We start from the raw sequence: 16934 nt of genomic DNA on the forward strand, positions 1-16934 counted from the left end.
TGTGTCCGCGTGGTGGACTTCTTCTTCAGCGTTCCAGAATTTTCTGGTGACGTGTGAGCTCGTTTGCCCATTTGGGCTCCCCACACTATACTCTGAGAGCATAGTCAGCTTCAATCCGCTTTCGTTGAGTAGGCATGCTGGTTATTTCTGTGTTTCCATAACCCAACGAACTCCGACATGGATTACAGGATCTTTTCCGTGCGCACTTGGTCTTGTGCTTGTGTATACACACGAAGGGTGTTAAGACACTAGCAGGTCTGCACATAAGTTGACCTGGGAGATCGGAAAAATCTCCACTCTTAACCCACCAGGCGGCAGCGACCGGGATTCGAACTCACGACCTCCCGATTAGGAGACCGACGTCTTACCACCACGCCACTGCGCCTGTCCGCGTGGTGGACAATTTTGCACGGCACATTCAACGCGGTGGACATTTGGAGCATATCCTTCAACGTCGCTAACATGTGGACCACCCAACCGAAATGACTCCAACTTTCAGAACTTAATTGTTATCATCTTACGTTGATGTGTGTTAAAAAAAATAAACTCAATCCATTCACATTTGTAGCAGTTGTGAGTACTTTTATGGGTTGCACTCATTTTGGGTCACCCTGTACACCAAGGCAATTTAGTATTGATGTTGAATATGGCAAATTTTACTACTTCGTTGTTGTTCAGCTCTCTCATCACCAAAGAGACATTCACCAAATATGTCACTTTCATAAAACACAATCTCACCCGTCTTTTCAACATTAGATGGTAAGGCTGATAAGCATGTTACATCATATAGCAGCAACGATTGCCTTTATGCTCTGTAATAATAAGGCAGCGTCAACTTGAAAGAACATCGGAAATATCTAAAAATGCACAGATCTTCATTGAACATCAACGCCATTTTTTCTGAAAGCTTGAAAGCACATGGGGAAACTCTGCAACGATCAGATCTTCACTGTTTGTTTGTTTGTTTGTTTATTTGTTGCTTAACGTCCAGCCGACTACGCAGAGCCATATCAGGACGAGGAAGGGGGGGATGAAGGGGGCCACTTGTCAAGCGATTCCTGTTTACAAATGCACTAACCCATTACTTGTGTCCCAGCAGGCTTTAGTAAAACTAAATTAATACCTACTGGAAGATTACCAGTTTCCAGTATGTTAAAATAGGCTTAACCTATCTACTGCTGGACTTACATCAGAACACTAACAGATTAAACTATACATGAATCGCGAGACAAGTGGCAAGAGAAGAGATTTTTGGAAAAAATACAGGTGAATGAGCAAGAAGGCAGAAAAAAGAAAAGAATTCATGAAGAAAAAGAGAGCATGACAGGAAAGAGGAACCAAAAATCTACCTAACAGCAAACTAGAAAGCTCCTGCGGTTCCAAAAACAGGAGGGGCCTTTAATTTCATAACCGCAGTGCCCCACTGCGGGAGATCTTCACTGAGAATCAGTGTTTCTTATATTATGTGATGGGATGGACACGCTCAGACATCTATGAACATACAAATGTCGCACCACAGTCAACATACAGACTAAACAAATTGGGATGTGGTTTTAAAGTTTTGAATAAAACAAACCCTGGGAGATTATACAAATATCTCAAAGAAAAAAGTCAGAGAAGATTTATTCTCTAATATTCTTCATAAAGCAAAAGGTCAGTGATATTCCATATACACTTTTATAATCATTTTCCCCTTCAATGAAAGTGAGTCAATGCTATACTATGCAGTACATAATATACGTCTCTTTAAAAAATAAAATAAAAATAAAAAGGCCTCTGTGCCAACTTTGGCTGCTGTGCAAAGTGTTTAAAAAAAAGAATTGTATGTAAAAAGTTGCTTGTAAGTTCATGGGTTTACTTTTCACATATGTTTGTTAGCTCTATATTGATAATAAAAAAAAGTCTCAACATGCTACATATGTTTCATACCTTGATGCAAGGTAGAAGAAAAAAAAATCATGTTTAATGCTGTAAAGTTTGAAGATATATAAAGCTGAGAACATGTGTAACATATTCACTTTTCTGCACAACTTTATCACAGCAGAAGATTTTGGACGAAATATGTCCCCATTTCACTTCAGCATCTGTCACATTTGTCTTGACACCAGAAACCCTGTCTTTTCAACTAATATTTTAAACATGAAAGAAAAGTGAAACATCTTGTAAAGAAATATTTGTGCTTATATTACTTTTTTTTTTTTTTAAAGAAATGAAATTTAAAAATGACATGGACTAACTGAACATGAACAAGAGGCGAAGCCATCAAGGCTCACGTAAGAAATCGACAAACAGTAACACAAACTCAATCACTCCGTCACACATACACACACACACACACACACACACACACACACACACACACAGAAAGAGCATAGGTGAAACTGTGCAAGAAAGCGAGACACTAGATCTAGATCTGTCTGTCTGCATGTAGCCTACTTACAGGACACGACTGCCAACTAGTCTCGGCGCGCTCAAAATAATAATGACCGAGACTTTCAGTACTTCCTTTGCGTGACGTCTAACCCTCTTACGTCATAATGTGACGTCAATGTAATGTGACGTCTTCAAATGTTAGAGTTTCTACCACAGACATACACACACACGCACGCACGCACACACACACACGCACAAACGCACAGACAGACAAAGTTATGATCGCATAGGCTACACTTACGTGAGCCAAAAAGTAATCGGCTACAAATCCAAAACTGTCATTGAATGTAAGAGAATGAAAATTGTGTGAGCATCTTTGCACAAAATATTGTATCATAAAACAATATAACTATAGCAACAACAACAAAAGAATAGGCAGTTCATTAACTATTAACATAACAATAACTTCTGATCACATAAAAAAAACATTCAACCAAACATAAAGTTAAAATCATAAACTGAACATCCAGTAGACGAATTCTGAAAATAACTGTCAGGTTTGTGGGAGAGTGACCTTTTCTTGCAAAATGGCAGACAACCCAATGAAGAGACCAATCACTAGCGAGGGGTGTGATCGAAATACGTGCATGTCTCCACATGTTTCTTTGTCTGCCGTTTTGCAAGAAAAGGTAACTCTTCCACAACACAAGCAAACCCGACGGAGTTATTTCCAAAAATCGTATATTATCAAAAACTAATTGAGCTCAGAAAGTCACACTTCTTCATCAAACGCACAACATTTATGAAAACTTCAGCTCTTAAAAATGTGTTAACAAAATAAATATGGTAAAGTTAATGACAGAATGTGAGATCACTTGCCGTAGTACATTAGATATATACCGGTAAACTAAAAAAATATATGTCAATGATCTGAAGTGTCAGTCTTTTCAAATTAATGCAAAATTCAATAAAAAAAATCAGCCACTGCCAAAGGTTTCCTTTCTTCAGTCTGCTGCCTTACTACAACATGTTAAACAATATATTAAAGGCACAGTAAGCCTCCCGTAAACCATCACAGATACTGTCAGGCTTTTACACACAGTACAAACACCCTTCCATTTGAACGCTCACCAAACGGGAACATCCTAGGTGCCCTACGTAAAGAGCGAGCAATTTTCAAAGAATTAATTTTGCGGATTGTGTCAGAGACAATCGGACCGTGGTGTGTTTTGGCACTAGACCTAACTTTTAAAATCTAAATAATAAATTGACAGCTTGTTACACAAACATTCTTAAATCAAAAAAGAATTATTTTTTCATCAAGACAAGATCAGTACAATTCGAAGTTTTGAAAGTTTGAAAAAAGAAAAGCCTGGAAGTAGGGTCATGCAAGGTCGTGGTTCTCATAGCAGACGACGGTTTATGTCTATCACCAGTTCCTCTGAACAGTCAAAAGCCAACGCTAGAGATCTTGTGAACCACAGCCGTTTGTTTCGTGCATAGTCAGAGGTACTTAATAACATGCTATTGCAGATAAGCTCACAGCGAGTCGCATTCAAATTACAAACTGACGACTACATTGTGAACAAGAAGGGCAAAGCCCATACGACTCACATGCTTGACCTTCTGCTTTACACATTTTTCCTACCAAAATACATGTGACCTTGACCCAAGGTCAAGGTCATCCAAGGTCATGCAACACAAAGCTGTTAATTCAAGACATAGGAAGTACAATGGTGCTTATTGGCTCTTTCTACCATGAGATATGGTCACTTTTAGTGGTTCACTACCTTATTTTGGTCACATTTCATAAGGGTCAAAGTGACCTTGACCTTGATCATATGGGACCAAATGTGTCTCATGATGAAAGCATAACATGTGCCCCACATAATTTTTAAGTTTGAAACAGTTATCTTCCATAGTTCAGGGTCAAGGTCACTTCAAAATATGTATACAATCCAACTTTGAAGAGCTCCTGTGACCTTGACCTTGAAGCAAGGTAAACCAAACTAGTATCAAAAGATGGGGCTTACTTTGCCCTATATATCATATATAGGTGAGGTATTCAATCTCAAAAACTTCAGAGAAAATGGGAAAAATGTGAAAAATAGCTGTTTTTTAGACAACATTTATGGCCCCTGCGACCTTGACCTTGAAGCAAGGTCAAGATGCTATGTATTTTTTTTGGGGCCTTGTCATCATACACCATCTTGCCAAATTTGGTACTGATAGACTGAATAGTGTCCAAGAAATATTCAACGTTAAAGTTTTCTGGACGGCCGGCCGGCCGGCCGGACGGACGACTCGGGTGAGTACATAGACTCACTTTTGCTTCGCATGTGAGTGAAAAAGGGAAACTGGATCACACACGTTCACGATGGCTCAGGGGTAAGATAAACCACACAAAAATAAATTCTTTGAAAATTGCTCGCTCTTTACGGAGGGCACCTAGGATGTTCTCAAGCGGTGAGTGTTTTTATGAAAGGGTGTTTATACTGTATGTAAAAGCCTGACAGTATCTGTGATGGTTTACAGGAGGCTTATTGTGCCTTTAACTAAAGATATGTAAAAACTCTTCAGGTGTATAGTTGAAATATAAACTATGATAACTTTAAACAAAAAAACAGAAACAAAAAGCAAACACAATAACAAATACCAATGCAAGATCCTTTTCTCAAGTTTTAGGTTTGTCTTCTTTTCCTAAAAGTATGTACAGTACAGCTGTTAAAATTAGATTTTTCTCTCCGTATATGTACACATACCAACAACCAACCACGCATGCAAGCACCACAGCACACATATACATAATTTCTACGACTACATGCATTTACAGATCTCATTGAAGGAGAAACAATATCAACAATAAACAATGAACAACAAAAATCATTGTATCTTTACATCAACACAGTTACAACAATCTGATAGTTTTGCTTTACTAATCATCTGATAACTGGGGTCCTGGTAGCTCAGTTGGTAGGGCACTGGACTTGTGATCCTAGGGTCGCAGGTTCGAATACGAGCCGGGACGGACACGGGTCAACTTTATGTGCAGACTCAGAGACGGTATCCATGTCACCCCTGTGTTACCACTGTGGCTCGTAAAAGACCTTGGTCATTCTGCCATAAGTGCAGGTGGCTGATTACACCTGCATACACCTGAGTAGCGCAACTCTGTTGCTGCTAGCTTTCCACTGGGAGGAAGCAACACGAATTTCCCAGCGATGGGACAATAAAGAAATGAAAACGAAAATGAAAAAAAAAACCGAAATGAAATATACTGCTGCCTCACTCAGAAGAAACCTTATAGTTACAACAAGAATAGAATAAACAACCTTAGCAAACACTGTACACAAACCTGCCTCTCAGAACAGAAAGCGGCAAACAAATCAACCTTCAACATGCACATAACCATTCTACTGACACAATGGCAGAGACTCAGTAGTAATCGGAGTGGTAGGGGACCACGTCTTTCTTGTCCCAAGCTCTACAAGAGCACCGTATATCATTGGAGACAGGGCTGCGAACACCTCCCCTGCAACACAACACATTGTAACATCTTTTACTTCCCTTTATCTCATTACACGAAGAAACACTTCGCTGCATTCTAATGAGTGCTTCTGGGATGATAACGCGAAACAACTCCTGTGATCTTGCCGCGAGGTGGCGCCAGTTACCAGCCGAAAGAAAGAAGGGGCATAACCTCACCAGAACCGACCATTGTCTGTTTACCGTATAAAATGCACGACTTACACACAAACTGTTATCAAACCGATATGCTATTTGGGACCAATGCAAGTTTTTTCTTTCTTTCTCGTGTGATCTTGCCGCGAGGTGGCGCCAGTTACCAGCCGAAAGAAAGAGGGGGCATAACCTCACCAGAACCGCCCATTATCATGGCTGGGGCAAAGTATAGGTCCACCAATTAGATTCTAAAACATCTGGTAGGTCCTCAGTACTGACAATTGAATTTACAAATCCAAAATCATGCACACACATTGACACAAACGTGACAAAGAGAAAGTATGTATATCTTTGTATATCAGCTGGGAAAGAAAATGGTTGGAACAGGACGCAGGTTAGAGCATTTTCCAAGATATCAAAAACACAGAACAAGCCCATCAGAAAACAAACTGAACATTTTCAAATGCATGGAGCACACTATTCCCAGTTCCACTCTTTTTCTTTCTCTCTGTGCTACCTGTCTGAAGTTTATTCTAAAAACACAAATCCAAGAAATAACTCTTTCCGGGAATTGAAATGCTTGCCTTGCCTTGTGTTTTTTGCACGATTGAGCTATGGCGTGTATGACTGTCTCCCCTCCACCCCCATTTAGGCAGCTATACTCCATTTTGGGGGATGCATGCTGGGTATTTATGTGTTTCTATAACCCGCCAAACTCTGACATGGATTACAGACATGTACACATGTAGGGGTATAACTATAAGGCATAAGCAGGTTTGCACATGAGTTGACCTGGGAGATCGTAAAAATCTCCACCATTGACTCATTTTGGTGTTCCAAAATTATTCATGCTCAAACGTCGCAAAAAGCCAGTAGAAATTGAAAACAGATATGCATCATAGGTGTGTGTGTACATGGGTGCAACCTGGAAAATTCCAAAAACCGGCAAAAGTTGGGGTCCAAGCTTTTTTAGTATTCAAAATGCCAAAAAAACCTCTCCTGGAACAAAAACATCGGCAGCCGATGAAACCAAAAACCGGCTGCCGGCGTGTAGCCGGCAGAGTTGCACCCATGTGTGTACAGTGAGTGAATCAGGGATCTGCATATGGGGAGCTCACGCATGCTGTACTGGACGCTATGGGGGAAAAGGGTTAACCACCAGACACAGCCGTGATTCCAACCCTGAACCTACCACCTTCCGCAGAAGGATGACGTCTGAAGACGCTAGGCTATTGCTCCCGTCCCAAGTGATAAAAGTGTTCTACATCACATTAAAACCTTGAAAGATTTAATTTCCGAAGATTGTCTATTGTGTGTGCACATTTTGCCAATCATAGCCTGGAGCTAGACCAGGCACCACCAGCAATAGACGATTTTCGGAAATAACTCTTGACAGGTATGTATGAGTTGTTGAAGAGTTCAATCAATCAATCAATGAGTCTTATATCGCGCATATTCCGTGGGTACAGTTCTAGGCGCTCTGCAGTGATGCCGTGTGAGATGAAATTTTATACGGCCAGTAGATTGCAGCCATTTCGGCGCATATTTACCTTTCACGGCCTATTATTCCAAGTCACACGGGTACAGGTAGACAATTATTAACTGTGCCTAAGCAATTTTGCCAGGAAAGACCCTTTTGTCAATCGTGGGATCTTTAACGTGCACACCCATTTCTTGCAAAACGGCAGACAAACAATGAAGGAACCAATGACTAGCGAGGGATGTGCCGTGTTTCCGCACAGCACAGCGAGGTTGACTTACGAGCAAGGTGTACTGCAGAACTCCAGGCTGTGTTGGTACTGGGACGGATCAGGACAGCAGTCAGAGTCCATGCTGCTGATGCACAGATTGAGGTCAACTTCAGACATTCGGTTATACGTCTCTCCGTCCAACATCATCGGAGAAACTGTCATCACAGGTGGCTTGAACAGAAAAAAGAATGACATTCATAGCAAAATTAATCACAGAAAGAGAGAGATGGATGGATAATTGAATTGTATAACCAGTGATTTGGTTTTTACAATGTAAAAAATAAATAACAAAAACAGTTTACGTTTTGAAAACAGAAGCATATCGCCGCTGCAATTCACAGAAAGAGAGAGAGAGAACTAGAGTGATTTCCACGAATGGAGTGACGATCAATGTTTCAAACACCATATGAATCACATTTATTTTGTATTCATGTCAACACTATCACTATGGTTTGTCTACCTTGACGAAGGGATGGTAACTCGGAATCGGCTCTGACTATGAACTGATGATGTCAATGTTTGGTTGCTAACCTTACCAGTTACCTATATGTGTCATAGCTTTACTCCTGTGTAAAAAGCTGAACAGATCTGTCACGATTGATGAGATAGTCTACCTGTGAAGGAAAATACCTTGAAGCCTACCTGCATGATCTGTCTAGGTGGGGTAACGGGTCTCTGTGGCAGTGACAAAGGTACTGGATATGTTGCACCTGCAATGTCCTTCATGCATCCGTGTAGATCATCCTGCATCTGTGGGGGTAGCTTTGCCTGAAAAGAAAACCACAAATACCAGTACAGTCATGAAAATTAAGAATGTTCAAAATCAAGAAACTTTGCCTTTAGACAATGTGGCTCTGATTTTTCTCTCTCAAGTTTTGTTCTGATTTGACCTCCATTAATGGCTTGAAGATCAGATATAAAGATGAGCCAGATGCACGGAGTACCTCGCTCTCTGGATAATGAAACAAGAGAGCCCAAAAACATACTTCCACTCTCAGTCCCAAGCATTTCCATTTCTAAGCAGCTGTGGTCTTAGGTAAAACATTTACCACATATATATATATAATCTGCTGTTTCTCATTTAGTATAATGAATACTACAGCATTCATATTTGTAGCAACACAGGTATATGATCTTACAATCTCTTAGCAGACAAAAGCATTCCAATTTCTTTTTTAATTTTTCACATTTTTCTTTATTTTCTGATCTCTAAATTCTTGTATTCCATACATTTTTCTCTATTCCAAAGACTTTGAGTGATGTATTGAAAATTGAATTAATCAAAGGGTAGAGTTGACTGCATGCAATTGTCGTTAACTACTTCGAATTAATGTACTTCTGGTAGCAATCTTTGCATCAATGGCCATGCACAATTCATAGCGCTAATTCAGCTGCCATTAATTTGAGTAAACTTCATTTCTCCACTACCTGATGCACCTTAGCCTGCATTTCCATGCCTATTTCCAAAATAAGAAGCTTAACTTGGTTAACTGGTGATTAGATACTGCTGTAAACATTTAATTCACTTGGATGACAGAATGAAGTGCAAGGCAAATGAAACATATCTACGCAAACTTTCTGAACTGACACCCATGTACAACTGCATGCATGGCCTGGACATTTTGACTGGGTGACTCAATGCTACACACACCTGCCATAATGGAGAGGGTGGAGTGTGTGGAAAAACAAACTGATGTACTTGTCCATGTTGCACCACAATTCCATTATCCCCTGCAGGATCAGGGAAAATTTCTTTGCAATGGCGTTTGGCTGGACAGTCACCCTGAAAGCAAAATCAACACACCATGTAAGACACATTTTATCATCATAATTCACAGATAAAATCTATACACAATAAGTTCTAACTTTGTTTTCTGTTGTATTTTTTTTAATTTTTTTACTGTAACATTTGCATTTGACTAAAAAACAAAATAGTGTATAGTTTAAGCTGAATTACTTACAAGTCAATACAAGTTACAAGTACAACCAAAAGCTGTCATAACTAAAAACTTTAAAATGACTAAATCCCTCTAGGGCTCAGCCTGGGAGGTTTAGACTATGGGTCATCTGACTCTGTCAACCAAAGTCTGATGGGACATAGTTGAAGATGTGAAGCGCCAAGCATGCCAGGGTGGTTCAGCAGCTTGCCATTAATGCCAACCAGACATTTTATGTAGTCCAATTCAGCTAAATGGCCCAATCTGGTGCCATCTGGGCATACAATTTGCCACTGCATCATACTGCCAAATTGTGTGTGTGTGCATGCGCTTAAATGTCAAATACAACAGTTATGCAGTGGTACGTAATCTCAAGAGTCAATGCGCTCTTTGACTCTCTGACGGTAATTTGTATGGGTCAATTTAAGATTTTAAGCACCCACCTGCCAGTCACAGCTTAAAACCATGTCATTTTCCTACTAGTACATTCAACTTACATCCTCCATTTCCACCATATCCATGTTGCACTCCTGTTCCTCCCATATCTTGCGTTTTGCTCTTGGTACCTCGGGAGCCATCACAGGATGTGCCATGCCGTTGGCCACTGGGTAACCAAATAGCGGCATTGTCAACTCCTGTCTAAAAGAAACAAATAAAGACTATGACTATGAGATTCCGCTGTGAACAACCTTCAGTGAATCCAAAAACAAAGAGACTGCCAACGTTCCAAAATTCAGAATACAAAAACAAGAAAGGTAGGTTGTTGGAACGTTTGTTATTGACAAAACAATACATTCACAAATATATCGACCCAACGGTCTTTTAATTTAAGTGCACAGACAAACAATAACAAAAACTTATCTGGCTGATTTTTCCTTCCGCCTGCCACAAAGCCGCAAGCGATTGCTTGAGTTGTTCATATATATGCTGACGGCGTGCATTCTGTGTCTTACAGATTGGGCGGAATGTGCGACAGGGTTCGTTAGATTGGATTCTTTAGGTTTTGTTTTTTAGATTAGAGTTTCATCGGGTCTCTTGTTTTTTAGATTATAGTCCTAGATTGGGGATCTAGAGTGTAGTTCTAGAGTATAGTTCTGGAGTATAGTTCTAGAGTATAGTTCTGGAGTATAGTTCTAGAGTGGGGATCTAGAGTATAGTTCTAGAGTATAGTTCTAGAGTGGGGATCTAGAGTATAGTTCTGGAGTGGGGATCTAGAGTATTGTTTTGGTCTGTTGTAGTCTTAGAGTAGACTTTTAGAGAGTAGAATATATATTGAAGAAGTTTTTTTTATTGAATCTGAACCCCCGTTTCCCACACATTTCCCAACAACATCATTTGGAAATTAATGAACCTATTAATTTAACCTGTGTCAGCTTGTTTTGATTGTTTGAGTTTTGAGAGAAGGGGGGGCACACGGTTACATTAATGAACTTCCATATGTTTATTTTGTGTGGTCTGCTGGTCTATATGTCAAGCGCCATTTGCCGATCAGCACGATCTTAAGATGGCGCAGAACCATATGACGATCCGCAGAAAGCGCGCCCATCTCGAGATGGGCCCAGCCGTTTTGGACGGCAATCGATCGTCACATGGTTCTGCGCAATCTTAAGATAAGCAAAACAATGACTCGTCGAGTTTAAATAGAACCAACTAGAACCAAGCAATCAGATGCAATCTCTCTCTCTCTCTCGAGTCTCTCTCTCTCTCTCTCTTTCTCTCCGAGTCGTTATTTGATTATATTGTTTTCTGTTCTTGTTGACCCTAAATAAGGGCGAGGGCTGAATGTAAAAAAGCAATATTCTTGCTTATCTATTACCCTCGATAATAAAGATTTTGTCTTGTCTTGTCTCTCTCTCTCTCTCAAACACACACACACCCCACACGCACACACAGACACCGTGACACTCATTCACACACAAACATAGGCCCTACACACAAACTCACGCACATACACATTCTCTCTCTCTCTCTAGTCTCTCTCTCTCTCTCTCTTACACAGAAACAAACACACACACGCACGTAGACAGACGGACATACACACCTTTACAAACAAACACACATACACACTCGTACGGAAATTCAGTGCCGGAACATACCGAAGAGGCGCTTGTCCCTTCTGTCTAATATAGAGTTCTGTGCGCTGAACTGCGCTCACGGAATAATTCACGCTGATTGTTCGTGGCAACGATTGTTCCTGAATTAAAAGTGACATTTTTTTAACTGCGCTCAAAGAGTTGAATTGAAGTTACGTTTACACGTAGCCCTGAATCTTCACATCAGTGATACTCTCTTTGTGTACACTGCATAGACCATGGATCGTCACACAGAGTTATGCAAGGATCAACTTGAGACAATTTTGTCTTCAAAACGATCACTGGTCCTTACCAAGAAAAGTACTCTGCCACAGTGGCACACTTGAAGAACCCTCGTGATCCTGTTGGTGCGCATTTCAAAAACAAAGGAATTTGGCATAGTTGATATTCCAGCACTTCAACTCCAACTCGTTGATGCACTTGTTGTCCCGACTAATCCAGCTGCATCAAAAATAGAGGGAGCCACTCGTCATCTGCGCGTTGTTCATGCCGACCAGTTATATGATGTTACCAAACAGGTGCATGTTGATGAGCTGAAACACTGACGCCACAAGAAAGTCATGGAATTTGTACAGCGCCATTACTACGGAATCACGCGTGCTTATAATATACAGACATTTTGTAAGACGTGTCCGGCCACCTGCCAGTTAGCCCAGTCACAGATCACCAAGCCTCCGTTGCAGCCAATCATTGAAGGACCTTTCATGGCAAGAATTCATAGACATGCGACACTGCCCAGATGGAACCTACCACTACATAGCCCACTTCATGGATCACTTCACCAAGTTCCATATTTTATTTCCATTGGCTACCAAATCAGCAGACGAAGTATCAAAGATGTTTGCTGAACGAGTTTTGGCCTACTTGGGTTCACCACGCATATTCCACAGTGACAATGGCCGGGAGTTCGTGAACCAGGTGATGCATGCCCTCCTGAAGGTGTGGAACAGAGATGTGACCTTTGTCAATGGCCGCCCTCGTCACTCACAGTCACAGGGCCTTGTCGAGCGTGGCAACCAGGAAGTTGAGAAGAAGTTAGCATCTATGAAGGCCGAACAGGGACTCGATGACGCTGAAGTCTATCCGTGGTCTGCATGGTTACCTGAGATCATGTTCACGCTCAACAGTCAGCACCACGAAACAATCAAAGACACTCCATATCACTTGGTGTTTGGTTGTACATCACCAGCTCCCCTCTTCCCTGGGGCCACGGAACATATTATCAACGAAGAAGATCTGCAGCCATCCTGCGAGCAAAATGAACAGCCATCCATGGAGACCACAAATTCTACCGCTGTACTGTCCAAACAAGAAACATCTCCAGAACCTTTGCCAGAACCACCCCAGTCTTCTCCAGAGCCTATGCCTGAACCACCCCAGTCTTCTCCAGAGCCTATGCCTGAACCACCCCAGTCTTCTCCAGAACCTTTGCCAGAACCACCCCAGTCTTCTCCAGAGCCTACAATGCCTGAACCACCTAAGCCTTCTCCAGAGCCCATGCCTGAACCACCCCAGTCTTCTCCAGAACCTTTGCTAGAACCACCACAGCCTTCCCTGAAGTCGCAGTCTCTTAAGGCTGTGAGGCGCGAGGCAGTTCGTCGAAAGGCCCATGAGGCGACAATCAGTGCTGCAGGTAAAATGTCATCGCAGTACAACAAGAGACGACGCATTATGGTTGAAGTCTTCAATGTTGGTGACCCAGTCTCCATTGCCGTGCCAAAGATAGACAGATCAGCAACTGATTTACCACGCATACCAGGCCGAGTAGTTAAAGTCAACGGTTCCAAGCAACCAACTTACACTGTCGGGACAGCCTTTGGGCTGTTGAAAACAGCACTTAGGGCGGGCGACCTCCAACACTTCACTGGAGCTGTGACTATCGTCGACAATACCCCCATCTCGCTCCGTGAGGCAGCCAACCGCACCAACCCAGTCAACAAGTTCACTAGAAATTCCTGTAAATGCACCACGGCATGCACTACTGCTCGTTGTCCATGTCGGAAAAAAAACATTGCCTGTTCTACACATTGCCATGGCAGCAGAACATGCAACAACATTGAGCCGCCAGCATCCGTTCCAGCTTCAACTGTGCAATGCAACATCATGACTGCAAACGACATCATGATGTTAAATGATCCGACAGTCTGGTTAAATGACAATCACATGTCAGCAGCATCACGTTCCCTGAGAGCATTATTCCCAGATGTAGAGGGCCTACAAGACACCGTCCTGCAGCAGAACTTCAGTTTTGATTTGCCAACATCGGAGTATGCCCAGATACTCCATGTCGGTGATAACCACTGGATCGCCATCTCTTCCATCGACCAAGCCTCTGACACTGTAGCTGTGTACGATTCTCTGCGGTCTAAGCCTTCCAAGACAACCACTAACCTGATTGCCCGGTACAACCATTCCCCTGCCTAAAAACTTGCCATCAACGTTATGAACGTACAGGCCCAAACCAATTCGCATGACTGTGGTGTGTATGCCCTGGGATTCATCACGGCTCTCCTTCATCAGCAAGATCCGACGACCATTGCTTTCGTGGAACCTAGAAGTCACCTCGTACAATCCCTCCGTTCAAACAGATGGCTCCCTTCCCGACGTCAACCCGGACAAGGACCCCCAAAATATTGCACAGCATTACAGTGGATATCTTCTGTTCTTGTCGTGGAATAGACACTGGCACACTCATGGTCCATTGTGACTCTTGCAGTGAATGGTATCACGCAGACTGTCTCACCATCGGAAAGGAGGACCTGGAAGCTTCCAACTGGTTGTGTTATAAATGCGATAAAAGATCTAAGACTGACCAATAAGCAGTCAAAAGATTAGACAATTGACACTTGCGTTCTCCTGATCCTTCTTCAGCAATTGCAGTCGGTTTTTACAATCAATTGGCTGAATATTTTGAAAATTGTTGTCACAGACAATCAGTCTAGTCTATGCCTCGCGTTGTGTTCAATACATGTGCCTACAATACTAGCCGACCTCGGTATTCAGAGGAAACCCTGTGTGTTTCTTAGTAATCTAGACTGTGTGTTACATAAATATTGTGATATGTGTTTTGGATGTTAGAGTTTGCCACGTACAGTACAGTTTTAACAACACATGTTTACAGGACAACAGTCAAGGAGAGGCAGAAGTTACAATACATGACACGAAAGCAAGCTCACACACTTACGTTCGTTCACCGACACACGCATGTTCACGCTCACCTCTCGTACGTACAGTGATGTTCACCATAACTCATAGGAAACAGTTACAAGGTTTTATTTTACACTATATTACATGAAAAGCAAGTAAACAAACCCATCAAACAAAGCACCAAACAATCCTTAACTTTACCTAGCGTTTACCCTAACTCCGATTAATAACTAACACCTACGGCTCCTTTCTTATGTATGCCTATCTCGTTCCTGCTGGCTCTGTTTCACACACAAGACAGACACGGCAACAATACGTATACTCAACACTGAAAGACGGAACGAACATGCAAACGTTCAGCATTTAAATGCAACGCTGAGAGACAACGATCAAGCAAAACACACAGCATTTGTTCAACGCTGAGAGACAACGATCAAGCAAAACACACAGCATTTGTTCAACGCTGAGAGACAAAACGAACTACGAAACAGAGACAGAGTACACACTTGTGCAGCGTGTAAGAAAGAGAGAGAAAAAGACGAGGGAAAGAGAGCAAGCACTTATTCAGCGCTGACTGACGAGACTCGCAGAGCCGGCCTCTTTTATAGTCTCTCAAAGACTCGGTACTAATCTTCTGTGATCGCTGTGGGCTGGCTGTAAGGGAGGGGATGGGGGTATCTACAGGAAAGGTGGGGGTGACTAGAAGGAAGGTGGGGTCACTGAGTACCTGCAACTCTGAGCTAGTATAGGGCTCTCCCGCTACAGTCTCAATGAAGAAATGACAAAATAACCCAATGTGAACTCTAAAATATCGCTATTAATATATTCTGTTCATGAATGCAAAATAAGTCACCTGCAGTTGAGCTTTCGTCTTTGTCTGGACCCTTTTAGTAATAAGTATGTGTGTTTCCGAGTGATCGGCAGATGGCGCAATTCTTGCTTGGTTTGCAAAATCTTAAGATCGCGCAGCTCTATTCATTTTTGGAAATAATCCATAGATGGCGCGCCCATCTCGAGATGGGCACGCTTTCTGCAGATCGTCATATGGTTCTGCGCCATCTTAAGATCGCGCTGATCAGCAAATGGCGCTTGACATATATATGAGGTGGTTGTGTCTGTGTAACTCTAAATATTCTAAATAAGTAAATAATTGAGGCACACTGACAGTAACACAGGTATAATGACTCCATGAGGTAAACATACCGACATAGGCAGCACACACATGAGAAAACAATCTGGCAGATGAATTTAGTGGCAGACGAATTTAGGCTAGACATTCTTGCGTAGACTAACACACTGGTGACATACCACCCCCTCCCCCCCTCCCCTCTCCCTGCATTACAGCCTAAACTAGTACACGAAAAATCATAATAATCATCAAGACAGAACACTGCAACACTTTTAACTTGCCAAGCAAACTAGGATCTTAGTGACCACAGCACTTCGCAACTGTACCTCTAAGCTTTCCTTATGTCATGAAATATTGCGTGAATCTCCGTTGAAAAATCCCAATCAAACAGAAACCTGACGTTACAACATATTAGTTATTACTAGTTAGCTTTGTTTGTAAACAGACCACTCACACAGAAAGTTAGTTAGCTGATCTTCTCACCCCGATTTCAACATGCATACCCTCCGTAGATAATCAGACATTATCTTAACATCCAATATACACATTCTCACCTTTCCACAAGGAATCCGTTACAAATATTTGAACAAATTTGGTCTTCCCCGTCTGCATTCGAAGTGAAAACAGCGTGCTTGCCGGCAAGTATGTTCTCGTAAAATCTCGCCAACCGGTAAATGGAGTGTTGAGCAACACAAACGAGAAATAGCGAGAATTGGCTTTGAAAAATATCCGAGGAGAAAAAGCTCCATCACCCAAACATTTTCATAGAACATTTATTGATTCAGTTTTTGCTTATATTACACTTTTTGAACATTTCTAGTTT

The 16934-nt window shown here is 41.8% G+C and overlaps 1 protein-coding gene across 1 annotated transcript; it reads right to left on the bottom strand.

Annotated features, from left to right (window-relative positions):
- Positions 1 to 1777: 1777 nt before the first annotated feature.
- LOC138971621 (uncharacterized) lies at positions 1778 to 16786 on the bottom strand. The gene is made up of 6 exons (XM_070344398.1): positions 16666 to 16786; positions 10240 to 10381; positions 9457 to 9588; positions 8448 to 8573; positions 7816 to 7976; positions 1778 to 5905 (listed from the first exon to the last, which is right to left on the bottom strand). The coding sequence occupies exons 2-6, from the start codon at positions 10366 to 10368 to the stop codon at positions 5809 to 5811; spliced, it is 645 nt and encodes a 214-aa protein (XP_070200499.1). The 5' UTR covers positions 10369 to 10381; positions 16666 to 16786; the 3' UTR covers positions 1778 to 5808.
- Positions 16787 to 16934: the final 148 nt, after the last annotated feature.

This window comes from Littorina saxatilis, linkage group LG7 (assembly GCF_037325665.1).
Source record: "Littorina saxatilis isolate snail1 linkage group LG7, US_GU_Lsax_2.0, whole genome shotgun sequence".
Classification (NCBI taxonomy): Eukaryota; Metazoa; Mollusca; class Gastropoda; order Littorinimorpha; family Littorinidae; genus Littorina; species Littorina saxatilis.

Excerpts from the sequence above, each read along its gene's own strand:
- LOC138971621 (XM_070344398.1), bottom strand. The coding sequence starts at position 10,368 with ATGCCGCTATTTGGTTACCCAGTGGCCAACGGCATGGCACATCCTGTG. Across the intron at positions 9,589-10,239 it reads ATATGGTGGAAATGGAGGAT|GGTGACTGTCCAGCCAAACG; the intron begins GTAAGTTGAATG and ends TTTTGCTTTCAG. Across the intron at positions 8,574-9,456 it reads CACCCTCTCCATTATGGCAG|GCAAAGCTACCCCCACAGAT; the intron begins GTGTGTGTAGCA and ends TTTTCTTTTCAG.